At 39.5% G+C, this 20,187-nt stretch overlaps 1 protein-coding gene across 1 annotated transcript in view; it reads left to right on the forward strand.

Moving 5' to 3' along the window:
- Nucleotides 1-8,726, forward strand: part of ascc3 (activating signal cointegrator 1 complex subunit 3) — a 252,720-nt gene extending 243,994 nt beyond the window's left edge. Inside the window, exons 40-42 of the mRNA XM_050047693.1 lie at nt 2,837-3,043; nt 6,074-6,249; nt 7,922-8,726. Coding sequence (XP_049903650.1) covers nt 2,837-3,043; nt 6,074-6,249; nt 7,922-8,069 — 531 coding nt within the window. The 3' untranslated portion in view covers nt 8,070-8,726. The remainder of the gene's footprint in view (nt 1-2,836; nt 3,044-6,073; nt 6,250-7,921) is intronic.
- The last annotated feature ends 11,461 nt before the right edge of the window (nt 8,727-20,187 follow it).

Genomic DNA, 20,187 nt, shown 5'->3' on the forward strand with positions numbered 1-20,187 from the left:
GTAAAAGACATACATTCAGTGAGTACAAGACAAAACAATGTTGACAGTAAGAGCCCTGCTTTCCCATCACCCTGGACAACAACACACAAACAACAGTGCTGATAGGTACATGCCCGCTCTGTTTCTTACGAGGGAGGATTAGGGCCATGTTAAGAAAATATTTTAGCAGAAAAAAAGTCACAGATAAAGACCAGGAAGTTGGCTAACATGGTATAAATGCAACAAAATGTGTACAAACAGTGTTGGGGGTGACATTAACATATGTTTAAGCAGTACCAAAGTAATATAATGCGTTACCAACAATGATTTCAGTTTATTGCTTTCATTTTTCATTTATCCACGCAGATCCACATGTAACACATGTAACCCCACTTTCCAGTCTTTATCTCTTTTTCTCCTAAAATTCCAAGTTTAATCTCGTAATATTTTGACTTTATTCTAATCGATTTACAACTTTATTTTTTTAGATTTACACATTTATTTTCTTAGATATACAACTTTATTCTCGAAATCTACGTTTTTTTCTTTAACGTGACCCTAATCCTCCTTTGTAGTGCCTCATAATAGTAACAAAATAAGATGGAGAGAAAAAGCATAATGCATAACAATTCATTACTCATTTGATTTATAATTTCAAATTTACTGCATAATAGCTAATCCCCAAAAATACTGTATGCTTCTTACTGTGTTGGTACACAGAGGTTGTGTATGACTTTCTCGTTGTCCGTCATTATCTATTATTACCTGTCATTTTCATTTTCAGTTTTCAATAATAACAAGACATATTTGATAGCATTTCATTTTCATTCATTTATTTATTTTCAGTTTTTGATAATTAATAGAGAAAGAAGCTGGTAGATTATGCATGAATAAGGACATGGAGAGAAAAGATGAACAGAGACACCGACCATGAGGTCATTTTTCATGTTAAGACCACACAAGTCCTAGCCCAGTTCGTACCTACCTTGCTGTCACCCATTGGTTTGTGGACTCCCATTTGAGCTAGTGTTAGCTCGGTTATCACGGTGCATTTACAGCTATGTCTAACTGTGATAATGCCAATGCTAATTTTGGCAAGTGAAAAACAGCGTTCAAAGCATTTAAACAAAATCGCCTGTAAAACCATAAAAACTGAACATCTTTTTTATTAGAGGGTCTTTTAATCAATCAATCGATTTTATTTATAAAGCTCAATATCACAAATCACAATTTGCCTCAGAGGGCTTAGTACAACTATATGCTGAACACAACTCTTTCGGACAACCACAAAGTTAAAAGTAATTTTTATGAACTGAAAACACAGTGAAATAGCGACAGCGGTGGCAGTAGCTCAGTCTGTGGGGACTTGGCTTGGTTCAAGGCCACATACAGACCAAGTATGGAATGCAGGCCAGTCCAGTTCACCCTTTGGCCACTGCTGAGGTGCCCTTGAGAAACCCCCAAACTGCTCCAGGGATGCCATATTATGGTTGACCCTGCACTATCCCTCTGCTGCTATTGTGTGTGTGTTGTGTTAAATAAGAGAGATATGCAAGTCAGTTTTCAACTGCCTTGTGTGGATTGACAAATAAAGAAATTAAATTAATCTACAGCTATGCCCATACTTCATGAATCTAGGATAACACCATGGTTATGTATATGCATTGTTACTATGGTAGCTTGACAACTTACAGCGCACACCTGTCACTCAAAGCAGCCAACTCCATAGTTACGCAAAAATTTAAGCATGTGAGTTACATAAAACTTCACCCCATGTACGGTTGTCAGAAACAGAGAAATTAGCTATAGAGTCGAAAACCATTTTTTGTACCAGGCTGTAAACATGTTTATTTCTGCTGTAAAGTTGGGCATTTTAACATCAAGGTCTGTGGAGATTGACTCGCACTTGGAGCCAGCCTCAAGTAGACATTTGAGGAACTGCAGTTTTTGGCACTTCTGCATTAGCTTTATTTTTCAGCCCTGCAGCTTGCCACTTAGCTCCGGTCTGACTCTGGCAGTTTGTTTGTAGTGTGAAAGCAAATTCGACCAATTAGAGGATTCTGTCATACTATGTATACAGTATACATCTGCTGATCATGGCAACTGTCAAGGAACACTTAGGTAATCTGTGTATTTATGCAAGATCATTACTTTGGTAATACATATGCATGTCAGCGTAAGTGTAGGGATTTTCCCTGATCTATCAGTAGTAGTCTCGTCTAATAGTGCTCATATCAATGTCTTTGTTGGTTCTCTGTGACTGAAAAAGTAAATAAACACATATGGTTCAATTAAGTGCAGAATGACTAACTGTCTGTCACCAGAATTCGAGTCCATCAGGGTCCATGTATCATTGATGATGCATGATGGAAGTCTCTAATCCTGTCCAATGCATAAATTACCTGTCGGTCAATATGACTTTATTTTACACCTTTGGGTTCATTTGTAATAAGGCTGTGTGAACATCAGATGGACCAGAACTAAACGCCCATCTAAAGTAGGTGATATATACACACTCCAGAGTGGGAGAAATCATATCTGTAACACACAAGTCCTGAGTGTGAGTCTTGGACTCTGATATCTTGCACACCGTAGTTTCATACTAGACGCCTGCATGTGTTCATAAGAGTCTTTATCCACCCTTGATGCAAATTATTTTGAGTTTTACTGACATGAGTAGGGTCCCGTTCTTTCTCTATGTCAGTATGTTTGATACTTCAGTGTGTCTAAGCCAAGTCTCCATCACCTCTGATCAAGTAGGGCAAAGATCCACAGGTTTTTTTTTTGTGGGTGTTGAGCAGCACAATAGGGATATTAATATCAATTTTAAGTCACCATCTTCTTTTCCCTCCATCAGGCATGGTCCTTCCTGAGTCATCTCCCAGTGCTGGAGGTTGAGATGAGTGTGAAGGGCTGGTGGGAGGATAGCCAGCAGCAGACGGAGCGTCCCCTGCCAGCTGCAGGAGGTAACCTGAAGGAGGCGAGCAGCTGGCTGGATGTCCACGCTGACCAGGAGTACGTCCTGCAGGTGTCACTGAGGCGCATCAACCTGGGCCAGCAGAGGGTCAGTATGCCCAATACCAATACTCAACTCTGTCAAAATGAGAATCCAAGACATGTAGAATAATATAGTAATAAAGTACAATAACATAAAATGTAATACTGTAGAATATTATACTGTGGCAACTGTTCTCAATGAAAAGCTCAGTTACACCCACTGTACTCTACCTGCCCAGCAACAAACAGCAGGCAGGCAGACACAGTTATAGACTAGCTAATGAACATACTGGAGCATTTAGCAGTGAAAGAGAGGATTATCTCCCTCAGAAGTTGTCAGAGACCAAAAACAGTGCTAAAAGAGAGTGAATATTGATTTTACATGTGTAAGGTGGATACCAAATGAATGATAATGTTACCCCATAACTGCTTGATGTGTAAATAAGCAACTGTTTGCTAACAAGTTCAGTCAATTCAAGAGGGGATGATATGTCAGTGTTGTGTGCACTAATGTTCTAATGTTAGACCCAGTGCATCATAGTTTGGTGCCAAACCATTTTTCCTTCCCTGCTGGCCTGTACAGATGTAACATGGTTACATGTCAAGAGTTGGTGGAGACCAAAACAGATCTAACAGGGGGGTGAATATTAGACCTACATTCATTAGTGGGACATCATTTTTTTTAAATTAATACTAATGTACATTCTGATTAATGTATTCATGTACTCTGTAGCATCCCACTAAGTTGGTGTGTAGGAAATCTAATGCCATCTTAGAAACTGAAATGTAGCTCTGTAGGGACACCTGTATATGAAATAGGGTTGTCATAATACCAAAATTAGGATTTTGATACAATACCTGCCTAAATATCTCAATACCAATACTGAAATTATACCATTGCAACAACCTACAACATCAGGAAATAATTTGACTAAATGGAAAACTAAAAAAATGTTCTGAGTAGAGCGCAGACCTCCGCCAAGGGGGTGTATTTCATTATTTGTGTTCAGTCTACTTTAGTGCACTACTATAGTGTGCAGGCTAATAATCCTGGAAGTGCCAGACTTCTGTTCTGTTAGGTGTTTTTACTTTTGTTTGTTTTTATGTCTCAGCACCGGCAACAGCCATGGCCGAAAGCGTTATGTTTTCGGGTTGTATGTCCATATGTATGTCTGTCCCATTTCTGTGAACGCGATATGTCAAGAACACCTTGAGGAAATGTCTTCAACTTTGGCACAAATATTTACTTGGACCCAACGGTTAAAGGTCAAGGTCGTTGTTACCTCATCTGTCTCATTCTCGTAAACGCGATATCTCAAGAATGCCGTTTTTCAAATTTGGCGCAAACTTTCCCTTGGACTCAAGGATGAACTGATTGAAATTTGGTGATCAAAAGTCAAAGTTCATCACTTGGACCTCGTCTGTCGCATTCTCGTGATCACGGTATCTAATGAACACCTGAAGGAAATTTCTTCAAATTTGGCTCAAACACCTACTTAGACTTTGATGGTCAAAGGTCACTGTGACCTTGCATCAGTTTCATTTTGTGAATTTCATGATATCTCAAAGAGGCCTTGAGGGAATTTCCTCAAAGGTCAACTTCACTGTGACATCATAATATTCTGGAAAAACACTTTCCTGGCCATTATTCAACATCATAACTCAGGAACAGAAGGGGACACATTTGGTCAGATACTGAATTGGTGACTCTAATCTTGGTGTCAACCTTGAAGCTATGCTGATTGTATAGTATCTCCTGTGCCGTCAGGGGGAAGATGTGTGTAAAGCATCCATGTTTTCACAGACATGGATATAAACTGTATGTGCAATGTGACGGCTTTGTGGAGGCTTGTAGGTATGTTTTTGACAATTAATTAGTGCATTTATAACATTATGGATGACTGTAAATAATCAAGATCAAGTTTATAGTGTTGTTAAAGCTTCCACATGGTATGCAATAATCTGATGTCCCCTACGTTTATGTGATTTCTTTGATAGTAACTTTATATTTGCAACCAGATATCAGTTATTAAACAGCATTTAATAAGACTCAATACACCTCCTTGGCAGAGGTCTGAGCTCTTGTTCTAGCTCTAGAGTGAATTTTCTAGTAATAGAAATAACTGTAGACAAAAATGTACGTGCCGTGATTATCACTGATCAAGTGTTTCTAATCATTTATGACTGGTATTCTGCCTAACTGTAAACAACAAATTTTAGCAGCTTGCAGGTTTTTGTGAAGTTAATGTTAGCGGTGTGAAAGTTGCGTTTCCATATAGAGATGTTTGCCACATTGGTAAGTCAGCTAATAAGATAAAGCCAAATTAGCCCAACAGTTACCCTGACATTGCCCTAAATGTTAATTGCCTTGTGAAACTCTGATGTTGAAAAAAGCTTGCTTATTACAAAGTAAATCTCACTTGTTTGATTTATGTCTGAGGGCATAAACCTCTCGCTCTTTGAGCAGGTCAGCATGTTTGCCAGCAAGATGCTAACACAAGTTGGATGTGTTAGCTCCCTTGGTCTGCGTAGGTTTAAAGCATGTTTTACAGACATGATTTGTGGTCCTTAGGACTTGCCCTGACTCTTCTCTGTGTCATCCAAATAATGCCATATTTCACTTTGTGCGTCAGAATAGTCAACAAGTCACAGAAGGTCTCTCACTGTGCCTGCTGTGATTAAAAGCAGAACGCTTAACACAATTCATAGGAAATAAGGCTCTTTTTAAAACAGGCATTCTTTAAGTACTGATGCTAATAACATGGGATATTATACTGTTATACCATGCTGTGACATGGTATAATGATACCATTCTAATATTGATATACTGTGCAACTTTAATATAAAAGACATTTAACTACATCCCACTGCATAAATCGTCTCATATACAAAGTAATTAAGAAGAAGAGAATGTTCTTCTGGGTCCTTGGACTGTTAGTTTAAATGTAGAGCTATGATACAGTGGTGTGTGACCAAAAGCACAAATGCTCCATATAAAGGCACCTCGGCTAAGATCTCATAATTAAATCAACTTGATATGATAATTATGTATGCTTCTGTGGAACAGTGGTGATGTACAGTGCGTCTGTTCTTTCAGAGGAAGCAGGACAGTAAGGCCCAGGCTCCCAGGTTCCCCAAGGTGAAGGACGAAGGCTGGTTCCTGGTTGTTGGAGAGGTGGATCGCAGGGAACTGCTGGCTGTCAAACGGGTCGGATACGTGCGCCACCGCACAGCTGTGTCTGTGGCCTTCTACACACCAGAGAAGACTGGAAAGTAAGCAGCTGCACATAAACATCCCCATACACTCCTCATACAGTGACTGAAAGGAAGTGCAATATTAGCTTGAGAAACACTTTTATTTAACAATTAAAGACCAGATTGCAAGTTGTGACATGGTCCCTACTGGTCTAAGAACTCATGACATACGATGGGTTTTACAAACAGGAATATCAATCATTTTGATCAATTCTCAGGGGAGAGCGAGGACTGTGAATTACGTTACGATTGTTTCTTCAGCTAGCTTTAGATGCTTTGCCTTGGAAACTAGACTGCGGGCAGTGACCAAATCCCATTTAAAAGACCAAGACAACATATTAGTCTATCTTCTGACATCTTCTAACGTCATTGGTTCCTGCTGAAGATTTAAATCTTTAAAAATGGCTCATAAAGACAGTGTTTAAAAAAAAACAAACAGGTTTAATCATTTCCTAAATAAGGCTGGGTATTGTTTAAAAAAATTACAATACCAGTCCCCTTAAAGTGAAACTGATACCAATAGAGTACTTTATTTAATACTTTTTTTCTACTTTATTCAATACCTATGATGCGATCTCACAATCCATTGCTTATCGGTCTGATGATGATAAGCCTCTGAGGGCAACGGCCAATATGTAAGGAGATCCAGTGTAGCCAGCTGATACCCAGGCCAAGACTTCACTTCCATGCACCACTCATTTCGACCAATCTCTAAAAGCAGATATCTGTGTATGAACGCAGATACACTTTAAAAAAGCTAATATAAAGCTAACTCGTCGACAGGGGATAGTTCTGAGACTGCGATTCGACCAATGCGTCTGCCTCTTCTGCTCTCCACATGGACTGTTTACCTGCTGCTCAATCATGATGGGTCAATACAATACAAACGGACAACAAAAGAAAGCCAAAATGATTCTGCATACAGATACAGATATCTGTTTAGGCTACATGTGAATGGAAGCATTCAGTTGAGTAAAATACCACCAGATGCCACAGGTATGTAGTATCACCATACTTTCAAAGGTTTCGTGGCATCTCAGCAATCTGAACTGCCAGCTCTGCCAAACAGACCGCACTTCACCACACTACAGACTGTACCGGTTGTAGCTGCTGCGGTAGTGGGCCAATTACATGTTGCATTAAAATCGAAGAAAGTTTGAGGTGATTGGCTGCATGTAAAATCATACTAATAGTCATTTTGTCTCTAGATCTGGATACAAAAGGGAATAGATGCAGGTATTGCTTGACGAGAGAAGTTTTGATACTACTTGCTACTGGGTTATTTCAGTTGATAACTTAAAGGTATCAAGTACCAATATCCAGCCCTGTTACTAAAAAAGCTTCCACTATAGCTTTTAGCAAACCTTTTTCTTTGGTGCTGTCGTGAGTATTTGGGGCAGCAGAATGATGTATGTGAGACTTAGTCGAATAGGATTTATTAACAATAAGAAAAATACAGGTTATCACCAGAGTTATCCTTGAACCGAACAGAAGGAACAAATATTTTATGCTGTGCAGAAGCTCTGGAGAAGCTAAAAAATGTGATATCAAAGTTTTGCATGGAGCAAACACAAACTACAGGGAACTGCATTTCAAGAAAACGACCATTGCTATCAGAAAACATACACAACAAGCCCTGTGTGTCCATGTTTGTGTTCTTACTGCTGATCCATGTACCTTCTGGTTCCAGGTGTATCTACACGCTGTACCTGATGAGTGACAGCTACCTGGGTCTGGACCAGCAGTACGAGATCCACCTGAATGTAACACCTCCCAGCATCGCTGCTCAGGTCAACACAGAGGTGTCCGACTCAGTGACTGAGCTGTCCCTCACCTGAGGAGCACTGACAGAAAAACTCAGTCATCAACACATGAGTGGGATGAATCTGAAACACATCTGACTGTGTTAAAGGCTTTTTCTGTTGTGTCACTGATCTGTGATGATCAGTGATGTCATTGATTGTTTTATGGTGACAAGTTCAAATTTACTATTTTGCTTTACACACTTTGTATCAGCCCAACTTACCTACTTCTGCTTAAGTTAGTAATTTCTAAGTGAACTTCACCTCTTGCTTAAAACTTGTATTGTGAATGCATTGCATTCTGGTTAAATGAAGCTACTGTTAGTGCAGGAAAAAAAGCATTGGTGCCTATTCTATGAATTTCTTTTTTTCAGTGTGAAATGGAAGGTATAGAAAAATATCTTGTGATTCTTTCAAAGAGAACTTTTAGTTTACTAATTTAACACTGATTTTCATCAGGAACTTTCAAGTGTTTTATGCTGTGGCCACACCTTAATCAGTGATGTCACAGCAGGTGTTTATCCTTTGACCAATGCTGCACAACACCATCACTGATGGACAACAGTTATGTCCCATTTCAGAAGGTGTCTCCCTCATGGTCCGTTTTTCTCGACCAAATACATTGTTCTTGGGTATCAAGGCTGTCCCATTCCACATGTGGCCCTGAAATAAAGCTTTCCTTTGCCAAAGGTTCTTGGTGTCTAAAAATTCCTTGAAAGCTGGTCACTTGTCTCAGTCAGTGCATTTACATGACCTTATAGAAAATTGATTTATTGTGTTAGTTCGATTAAAACCAGACTTTATAAATACATGTAAACATGTTGGCATGACCGAAATTTTACCAACACACCCACATGATTGGGAGTTGAATTACTCCTGCATGTATACAGTCAGATGGGCCCAAACTGGCCTAGGCGAGGAGGAGACACAGCTCATGCTGTGTCAGCTGAAAGAGTTTTAAAGTACACAGATGGGATGCTGCTAGCTAACCGTAGCTAACTTGCTTGCTGATTGTTTGGTCTGTGATGTAATAGGTCAACTGGAAAAAGGTCCAATACTCACAAACTGAAAGGGGGCATATCACCACCTATCAGAGTCAGACATACTTCGGTCAATAAATCGATTCCCCTCCCGTGCTTGTATACTGGGACAAGGACAGTAGTCCAATTAAATTGCCTAGTCGAGCTATAACTGTAGCTCCACTTAACTGTGCATGTAAACATACTGAGTGTGACTAAAGGCCTCAGTAAGCTTCAGATGAACTAGGTCGCACAATGTGTCATCTGACCACATCAAAAGAAAAAAAAACCCTTCATACCCTGCTACAGTACACTCAGTGCCTCCTAGATCTCTCTTTGAGACCTCTGTGTGTGTTTGTCTTTGCAGTCTCAACATGATGAATTGTACAGATGGAAATAACAGCACACACATTCAGACAGCCTCTCCTCACAGGCACCGATGGTGTTTCACTTGGTTGTACGCACAAAAACTGGCGGAAGTAGTGCTTAAGACGGAGGTTCAGACCTTGTCCACTTTTACTCCTGTATGTTCACCCCCAGCCAATGGTTGTATAAAGTGGGCAATTGGCCAGGTATATGTCTTGAACCTCCATTTCAAGGGTTGGGCCGATTTAAACCTTTTTTAGACGGGTTTGATATTAAGTCAGACACCGGGTTGGACCAGTAGACAGAATTTTACCACAAGATTTAGTCGCATTTGATTCAGCTGCTACATCATAGAACATTGGAGCTCTCTGTCCACGCGAAAACCACTAAATATGCACTTCTGTCACATCATGTAAACAAACCAAGTAGCTATCAGCTATGCGCTCAAGATCAGACTGCAGACCTAACCACTTAAATGATGGGTGAGCACTTGCTGTCTTCCTACGTTTCTATTTTTTATTGTTTTTTATTGTGATATTTATCGGAATTGATATACAATATAGCCAGCAGCAAGTAGGTTGTTATTAGTGATGGTCATTTATCAGAAACTTTCAGCTTTCTGGTGTTCTAGCTGCCACCTTATTTTGGTGTCTGTAGTGAAATAAGAAGGTGTCACATAGATTATTCCTCATTTCAACTTCATGAATCAGCTGTTCCTCATACACTGCGGCACTTTCAAAGTGAGCATCAGCAATGAATAGAAACATGGTGTCCACCAAAAGTCAGCAGCCAGTTAAGACACCTCTTTCATCGGCTTCAAATCCAAAATGTTGCCACGTTGGTGCAGTTTTAGTTTTCTTGATAGACTATCTCTTTCAAGTCTCCTCTCGTCACCCCAAGAAATACTTCACCAGTCTTGTAAACAAACGCAGCATGGCGCTTGTCTCCCTTCCCTCTTCTACTGAATTTGATCTCCTCCATGTTGCAGGTGCTCGGCTCAGAGCCTGTCAGACACTAGTGGCTCTGTTAGCCCTTCTGTAAACAAACATAATAATGTTAATAATCATGTTGTCAGATTGCTGGATTTTGCACCATGATGCCATCAGCGCAGGTCTCTAATGTAGGCTATTTTTTAATTTACCAGAACGTGTAATAATGACAAATGCCAGTTCAGCCGTTTTGCACATTCTCACTCCAACCTCTTCACATATCGACATTTCCACATCAAGATATGACGTGCAAAGTACCCTGGATACATTGGTTGATGAGGTTCTGGGATGCTGTGTCACCCTCAGCCTGTTACATGCATTGTCTGTTTTCAAAATACACTTACGCTTTCATAGAAAATGTACAGTTTGCATACAGTCTCTTTCAAAATAAACGTACAGTGTCGCTACAACACTGCAAATTGACATTTTTTTCTTCCTTCAACAACAAATGCACGTGGTTACATTTAGCCAACACACACACACACATGGTTGGGTTTAGAAAAACTGAACCGGGTTTGGCCTTACAATCACACAAGAACCGAACACCTCCTGGGTGAAAGTCAGTGGTTGTAGGACCTATCCACCAACTTTCCCACCCACCCTACTTGGACTTTCACCGCCTTAACTTACATTGTTGTCTGGCCACGTATTCCCCTGATGCCGCTGGTTGCCGTTACACAATAACGGCAACCAGCAGCATGTCACGCTGACGTGAAAGGACGTCTTTTTTTGTTGGTGTCTGACACCCAAAGTCACTGCCTAAGCATTGGTATTTGACGACTTCGGTGTGGGACCGGGTTGGTTTTGCATAAAATCCAACCGGTTTAAGCTCATACACCAAACTGAACCAGCAAAAGCATAACCCAAACCAACTCTACCCTTTCTTCTAACTCTGCCACTGGATATGAGGTTCCAGACACTGTTGGATGACCCGACAGCTTATGGTTGTGAAGTGTCAGAAACAGTGCTGTGTTGAAGTTTGGGTAGCCTTTTCTAATTTGGGGAGTGGTTACAGCTTCAGTTGTCTAGTTTTTAGACCTTAAAAGACCACACGTCCATCGAAGGCTACAGACCTGAAGTGGAACAGAGTTTATGCCAGTGGAATATTCACCATCTGTATGTCACTGTAGTTTAAGGCAAACTGAGCTCTTCAACATTGACTCAAAAAAAAATCAATTCCAGTCAACATCCAATATGTGACGCTGGCTACTAGAGAGTCATGTTAACAAGTCACGTGTTACTCTGTCATTGACTGAGTAGAAGTTCCACGAAGCATCCCTCAATAAGAAATATTTTTCTGACAGAAAATACACCAATATAATCAATAAATGTTCACCATATTCAGTGTTTCAGCCCTGTGCATTCAAATCACAAACCTCTCTGGTTCCGGTAGACAGCCTACATATACTCCTACTGGACTTTCACCAGCACTTTTATATTACTATAATATTGCTGGATATTGTGTTATGAAAACATATATCAAGAACTGAGATGTGGTCAGGATGCAACATGCTTTAAAGATTCAGCTCAACAGATAATAATACAGCAGCACTAATAGATATGTCAACATGAGCTAAATCAACTTAAAACAATCACCATGGCCTTATGGGAAAACAGCCAGGGGTAAATATATGATGAGGCAGTGAGCAGTAAATGGCTCAGCATTAGATAATTCAAACAGAAACACCACATCAGTGCAAAACATGTTCTAATAAAAGGTTTAGTGTGAGGGTCAAGTGCTGCAAGAAGCCTGGAGTTGTCGTGACACAATATACAAAAAAGTATGGGTTTGGTGTGTTAACTGATTTAGAATCAGAAGTAAGGTTAAAAATCTTAACTGAGTCATTACAAAGGTAAAATTCACAACATGTTAGTTCTGCAGGGGCTTCATTCAGGAGTACCAAACTGTCACAAGTGTTTTGCCAAGCAAATCTCCTCCTCTCAGAAGTGTCATTTCATACACTGTTAATAAATATGCAGATCATAGTCATGTCAACACTGGGGCAGATTATGTTCATCCATTCTGTAACCCCTTGGATTATGTTTAGTGACAACATGTTTTTTAATGTATTTATTTCTACAATATTCATGCATGCCAACATCAGTATGGTTAAAGGGAAACTCCACAAGTGTTCCTAATCGACGTGTGTTACAGAAAAGTGCTGTATAAAGCCTTGGACTCCAGCTGGGCAGAGTCTGATGAATGTCTTCAAGTGATGTCACTTGAGTCAGCGTCGGCTGTAGCTTTACTAGCATAACACACCTGAAAAACCGACCAAACCATCACCGGTCGAGGTGCATTGTGGTTCATGTAGGCGCCAGGTTTCGAGAGGGAAGTGTGGAATGAGAAAGAGAAAATCTCTGGCTCTGCTGTGTCACTTTGGATCCTGTTTATGACTCCACACTGACAACAGCGAAACATTCTCATGAATGTGATATCTCAAAAACGCATTGAGGGCATTTCTTCAAATTCGGCACAAATGTCCATTTGGACTCAAGGATGAACCAGTTAGATATGGGTAGTCAAAGGTCCAAGATCAAGGTCACTGTGACCCTGTTCTTCTCATTCTTTTAAACATGATATCTCAAAAACACCTTGTGGGAATTTCTTCAAATTTGGCATTGACGTCCACGTCTTACCAAACATGAACTGTGTAAATTTTGGAGGTCAAAGGTTAAGGTCACTGTGACCTTGCGCCTGTCTCACACTTGTGAGTATGACATCTCAAGAATGCCTTTAGGGAATTTCCTTTCATTTGGCATAAACATCCACTTGGACTTGAGGGTAACTGATTTTGATGGTCAAAGATCAAATGTCAAGGTCGCTATAGCCTCTCAAAAACATTTTTGCCATAACTCTATAACTTATACGCTAATTATGACAAAATTTCACACAAATGTCTAACAGGATAAAAGAATGAAGTGATAAAATTTTATATCCAAATGGTCAGAGGTCAACTTCACTGTGACATTATGATGCTCTGCAAAAACACTTTTCTGGCCACTATTCAACACCATAACTCAGGGACGGAGGGTCAGATACAGAATTTTTTATTGATTGTATACTACTGATTGTATAGATCTTCTGTGCTGCTTGGTTGAAAATGTGTGAAGCACCCATGTTTTAGAATATGTAGCTTCTTTGCAGCAACATCCATATTTTAAGTATTGTCTACTGTCCTGGCTACATTTGAGTCTGGACAGACATGGATGTAAACTTACTTGACTGGTTTGCAGAGGCAAACAACTGTGAGGCAGTGATACTAGTTTAAAACTGACCATTGTGATTCCAACAAAATACTGGTTATACTGTGTACCGTTCATAAACTGTGGTTAAAGTTAGGCAACTGCAACACTTGGTTAGAATCAAGGAGAGATCATGGTTATGGCTGAAAAGAAAAACAAGTTATTTTAGGCCTGAGACAAAATCCAGACTTCAGTCTCTGGCATTTAAGTCAGATGTCCTACACACCCATCTACAGCACCACCCTGTCACCACACCCTTACATCTGCCTCAATACATAATGGCCACACTGCTTCCTGTGAAGGCCTTTCTTCAGAGCAGACATTTTGACTGGTCATAGCAGGAAAAGCACAGGTGTTACTAATAACATTATGGATGGCTTTGTTCTATTCAAGTGTCCCAGTAAGCCATGACAGTGAGTGTGACAGTGAGCCAGCATGCACAGAACCAGGAGCCTGAAACTGGAGCAGCTTAATGGAATTCAGCCACCATTCATTAGATTTTACACCTGTGCTTCTGCTACTGTGTCATGTCAACAAGTCTTGTGTGAAAAAGGCCTGTTGGCAATGAACGTTGTCACCAGCATGTTCAGTAGCAGCAGAGTCTTCAATATGAACAAAATATTACTGGGCTAAGCACTAATAAAAAGGCACTGTCCACAGGACCTTCATTTGGAAACAATATCTATAGTAGTCAATAGCAAGAAAAATCATTTTTGATCCTGGTTGAATTGTGACATGAACTACATAATTTGATTTTTGTCAATTTAAAACATAGTTTTTCAAGTCAAGAAACTGGCAGTTCTTTCAGATCAGTCACCACCCTGTGGTGAAAATGAGTTGTAGGCTTATGCTACTGTCTGTAAGAGGCTGTGGCACGCTCTTTCAAACTAGCATGACAATAGGAAAGATGTTATCTTGTGAAACTATGTAGATAACCTAAGGCATTCATTGGTGCCAGCCATGTTGGCATTTTGACTGGAAAGGGAATAAATAATGCTTCAATGTTAGGTTAAATTTTGCAGTGGAAATAACCTGCATTGCAATTTTCACAGGGGTCCCTTGAATTCTGACTTCAATATATCTAAATGAAAAAGGGTTCTGTGGGTACCAATGAGTCTCCCCTAAACTTGAGTAGGCTTGTTCCCAGTAAATGTCTTGTTCCTTGTAATCAATGTACTCCTTCAAATTAAAGCTGCATATTTTTCTTTTTAAGGAAAAGGACAACCAGCCTGTTTGAAGAACAATGAATCGCCTAATACATAGAGATACATAACAAATGAAAACAGGACTGTTGTGGAACTCAAAATGTTAACTGTACATCAGTACAGTCAGTCAGCACATCAGATAATTAGTAATTAGAAATACTAACTGTAAAATAAAAAAAACAAAGTAAAGAGTAAGTAGTAACTCTACATATAGACATTGTTTTTCAACTAGCCCATACACTTCAGCACCATAAGAGAATCTGGCCACCCCTATGAAAAATTTCTGGGTTGCCACTGCCATGGTGGTTCACCGGAAGGGGAGGAACTTTCCCTCTCTACTGGATGATGGGTAGTTTTTAACAAGCTAACATTATAGTGCAAGAAACATCCAGGAATGGTGTAAGGAAAATTATAATTAAATGGTAATGGCTCAGCCACCATGGTACAGTATCTGTGATACAGTATCAATTCTATTACACCTTTGGGCTGAAGTCGGCTTTGCCTACAGGATCTGTATCTTTAAGAATTACCTGCATTGACACAAGTCATCATTAAATTTGAATTTTAAAAAAAAGTTATGTAGAAGTCCTGATAATCAAACAGAAGCCAACAGAAATAGGTAGTCTCTGCCTGTGTTGACTGTCTGTGCATTTGATTTGATGTTTTAAACTACATGCAGATTATGGCACACTGAAGCCAAATTGGAATTAACCAAGGACTGAGTGTTTGACTGTATCACATTTGATTTGCCTGTTTACATTTAAAAAGCTGGGCCCTAATCCAATTCTCATGTTGGCTCTCATTAATAAACTTCAGAGAAAAGCTGAATCACTGTCTCCACTGGGTTCAAACTGTTAAAAAAAAACAACAAAAAAAAACAAACAAGATAACTGAGCTTGGGCTGGAATAAGGGCTTGGAGTAACCGGAAAATTCCAAAGATCCCTCCAAGTCAGATTAGCAGCAGATAGCAACAAAAGGACACAGAGGTCACGTCCCCTGCAATACTGGTGGGAATTTTGGAGGTTTGTTGACCTGAGGAGTTGATATTCTACGATTATTCACACATTGTTGGATCTTTGAGACATAATCTGTTTTGTTATAGGTTTTTTTTTTTTTGGACCAAATGTGTTTTACCGTTGTAAGCCAAACTATGACACAATTAAGGGATGTAGTTTTTTTCACCACAGTCACATGAGGCAGTGTGTTGAAGGGTTTGAAACAGCATGTGGGAGATGGCATTTACTCAAAACAAAGGATGATAATTAATTGTCTAATTGTTTTTTGTTGTTGTTTTTTTGTTTTGTTTTTTCTTTCCCAGACAATGTGTTTTTTGATGGTGTTAGAGCCATTTTGGTGTTCATGTTCATTTGATGTACTTACCTGTGGCCACCGTTGGGGGCGCTCTGGTGTCATTCTGTACTGTAGGGTGCGGGGAAAGTATAAGTAGAAGAAGAGGTGATTGCACAGGTGTGTTGTTGCTAACCGGTAGAAGCCAACAGTTTTTGACCGTCATATCTGTCGTCATAGTCATCGTATTGGTGTGAAATGCGTGATTTGTTTGATCTGCACACAAGTTATTGGTATGTATGTAAGTGTGTGCACAGTTCTGCGTGGGCCACATGTAATTTAAATGGAAGATAAGGAATAAATCTTTGATAATTGCATGGACGTTCCCCAGTCTCAGTCATTACATAGGCCACGGAAGACAGACGCGTCAACTCAGAAGTGCCGGTATAGCAGCCCCTTATAGTGGCTTATAGGATTCGTTTTGTTGTTTTGTTTTGCTAAACCAAGTCACTATATACAGATGGTTAGTCAGAGATTTCTGTGTGGGTTGAGTTGCACTGGAGAGAATCTGAATTTATAGTATTTGAAGAATCCAGGCTATGCCCCTCAGCAGCAGAAATGTAACTCCTGATTGGTTTCCTTGTGTGAACGTAACCCAAACAAATCTGAACAGGAGGTCAGATACTGAATTTTTATTGATTGTAGTCTATAGATCTTCTGTGTTGCTGACTGGAAAAAAAATACCAAAACCCAAATTCCACTTGCTGATTTACCCTGCTTACATGTTGTTGAAACTACATCTGTGCAGTGTGTTCAGTTTTCCAGGCTGAAATACATGACCCCAGGTTTGCTGCGTCGCAATATGATTAAAGACAAATCAACTCAGGAATATGTAACGTATTAACACAAAACTAAAATAATGAAGATCTTCAGACTGGAACATGCTGCAGGGATCCTCTGCGGGATGAGACTTTAAGACGAGGTAGTACAGCAAGACCCACTTTATGTCAGATGACGTGTTTTAGTGGTGCATATTTCCAAATAAATGTTCAGTGAGCAACAAACCTGTTACACATAAGAAGACTAAAGCTTTAGGGGCCTCTTGATTTTGGGGCCCAAAGCTGGTTCACTAAGCAGGCAACTGCCCTTCTGAGCCTTAAACAGAAGGGCAGCCTTTAAACAGCATTTAAATCACAATAAATCCTCACCAGTCCTGCTGTTTGTTTTACCTTATTCCAAGGCCATGTTCTGTAAAGAGGCCCTGTGTCAAAATTAGGACCTTTTATGATTTATATTATACTTACCTACATGATGTATATTCTTAAACAAATGTGTTGGGCTGTGTCTAGGGCTGCAGCTGATGGTTATTTTCATTTAGGATTAATCTGCTAATTATTTTGCAATAAAATTAAATGTCTTTCGTCGAATCAAAAGCCAAAAATATTTACTCTAATGCAAGATCCAGAGAAGGAAATTCACACATTTAAGAACCTGGAATAATCATAGCATAACGATGTATAACAATACTTATATGTTCTGTTGCATTATCTATTCAAGACAATTCAAGCATGTCAGCTGTTATGTTAAATCAGCGGCCCAAACGGAACTTTCTGGGTGTTATCAAGAATTAATTAGAAAGTATTTAAGCTCCACACAGTGTAACTTTTGCATATCAGTAATATGTAGGCTACTAATATACCGTTCTGTACCGGAACATTTGTTAGATTATGTCTGTTTCTATAATATTAATAAATAGCAGTGAAGCCTTGGTCTTCTAACAATAGGCTATATTATCATCCTGTTGTGATATCTGGGCTGAAGTCCTTCCTGACTGCACGGAGACTTAATCACATGGAGTATTTTGGAACGTCATATTTTCCACAGTCGCAGTCTAATTACCAGTACATTTGGAGTTGAAGCGAAGGTTAAACCAGCGTCAACCATTTCGTGCGCCTCCGGCACCCCGGATGATTTCCTCACCGCAGGCTGGATCCCATTACCCAGCGGCCGCAGTCAGACAGGGAGAGAGAGCCATGACGGCGTGTGCCCGCTCCACCACCATCATCATCCTCATGTCCATGGGTTGGAAAAGGACAGCAGCCCAGAATGTCAGCTTTCCAAACAGCATGAAAACTATTTAACACTACCGATGATATGGTGAATAATGATGACACTGGGAATTATAATGCATTCATAATTCCTTATGATCACATTAATACAGATAGGCTGCTGTATAAAAGTCGAGTTGGAGAAAGCATTGTATGAAGCCACCAACACGTGTGTTAAATCACCCATACCTACACAGAAACATCTCGGTGTTAGTGATAAGCTGAGGTTGCAGATGCAGACGGAATCATGTGAAGCCTTATGGCATTTCTGCTAATATGAAGTAGTCAACTTGTTGGCCTGTATTGTTTACTATTGTGCTGGTATACAGCCTAGTTCATCAGAAGGGCTGAGAATTAGATCTGCATTTGTTTCCATTGTGGACACAAGACATTATGGGCCATATTCTATGTTTTATTAGGCCTAATATATGATTCAAAAATTATTACAAAGAATTGAAAATGAATCTTTGCTTACTTCTCTGTGCAGAACATCATGAAAAATTCGTGCGTTGTGCTTTAGTCTTACGTTTTTATTTTCCAATCTAATAAGGGACTGTTCTTTACTTATCAGAGGAGGGGGGTGGCTGGGGTGTGATTTTTACCCTCCCCAAAGCAGCAAATATTTTTCCTTGAGCCTCGTGAGAGATTGGCGGAAAATGTATGACCCTCCCTCCATCATAAATTAGTTATTGGATTTTTAAAACTCACCCTTTGATGTTCCAATTTTAAAAGTTAAAAGTTGAGGATGAAATTCTGGAGTTTAAACAAAGCCTTTTTTTTTTTTTCATTCTTGCGCTCACACTGGTTAGTTCACGCAATGTTTTATTTTTGGCAAAATTTTAAATGAGATATAGGATAAAGTGATTTAAATGAAATGATACTATTAGCCTATAGGCCTATGCTCCATTTGTATATATATATATATATATATATATATATATATATATATATATTTATTTTTTTCCTGAGGGAAGCGTTCCTCACACATGATGTGTCCAAAGATTATCAGAAATTTGGAAATCAAACAATAGTTTCTGTTTTTATAGTTCCTGGCTGTGATAAATGGTGTATTTTGGCAATTTTTTGCAGAAAACATGCACAGGTTTGGAAGGCATGTGTTCTTTAAAAATCTGTGGTAAAATACATACAAAATTCAACCATTTAAATTTATATGCCTCTAAGCAAAAAACAAAACAAAACACAAGCCCCTGTCTAGTGCTTCAAAAAAATATTTGACATGCCTACGACTTTTTGCACACACACCCCCGCCCCCCATAAGTAACGAACAGTCCCTACAACGAACAAATGATTAGTTACATAGGATAAATCTATCAGACTTTTCATTAACAACACGTTTGAAAACAATTTGTGCTTTATTTCAGATGCAGAGGACGTACAGCTAAGTGTAGCCTATGTGTCATATGGGCCATAAATAGGCTACATAAAATAAAACAGTAACACCAGCAATACTAAACACACCATGTTTAACTATGCTCGGCATTTTCTATTTTTTGCACAGGTTAAAGGTGCCTCTGCTTCCACATGAATAGCCTACAATTTACACTTAATGTGCCAAACTCTCACTAAAATATGAGGAAGCTCTGCAGCAGTAGGCTAACCATCGCCACATCATGTTATGTAAGTCAATGTGTGCTGCCGAATGAAAGAGAATCCCTCAGATTGCTAAATGGCTGTAAAACAATCTTTACTAATATGTATTTTTGTTGATAGCCAATAAACCTTTAAAATAACATTATTTTAAAAGAAGACCTGCATACTGTTTTCTCCCAGAAGAGAGTGAACGAACTCTGGGGGATTTTTCAATCCAGTTTGTGGCAGAGGTGAACATTTTCACCAGCCAATCCCCGTTCCCCTTGGAGCGCATCATCACGAGGTGTAGCCAATAGGTAAGCCAACAGGGTATCCAATCGTC

Source organism: Epinephelus moara, chromosome 6, assembly GCF_006386435.1.
Source record: "Epinephelus moara isolate mb chromosome 6, YSFRI_EMoa_1.0, whole genome shotgun sequence".
In the NCBI taxonomy this organism is placed as follows: Eukaryota; Metazoa; Chordata; class Actinopteri; order Perciformes; family Serranidae; genus Epinephelus; species Epinephelus moara.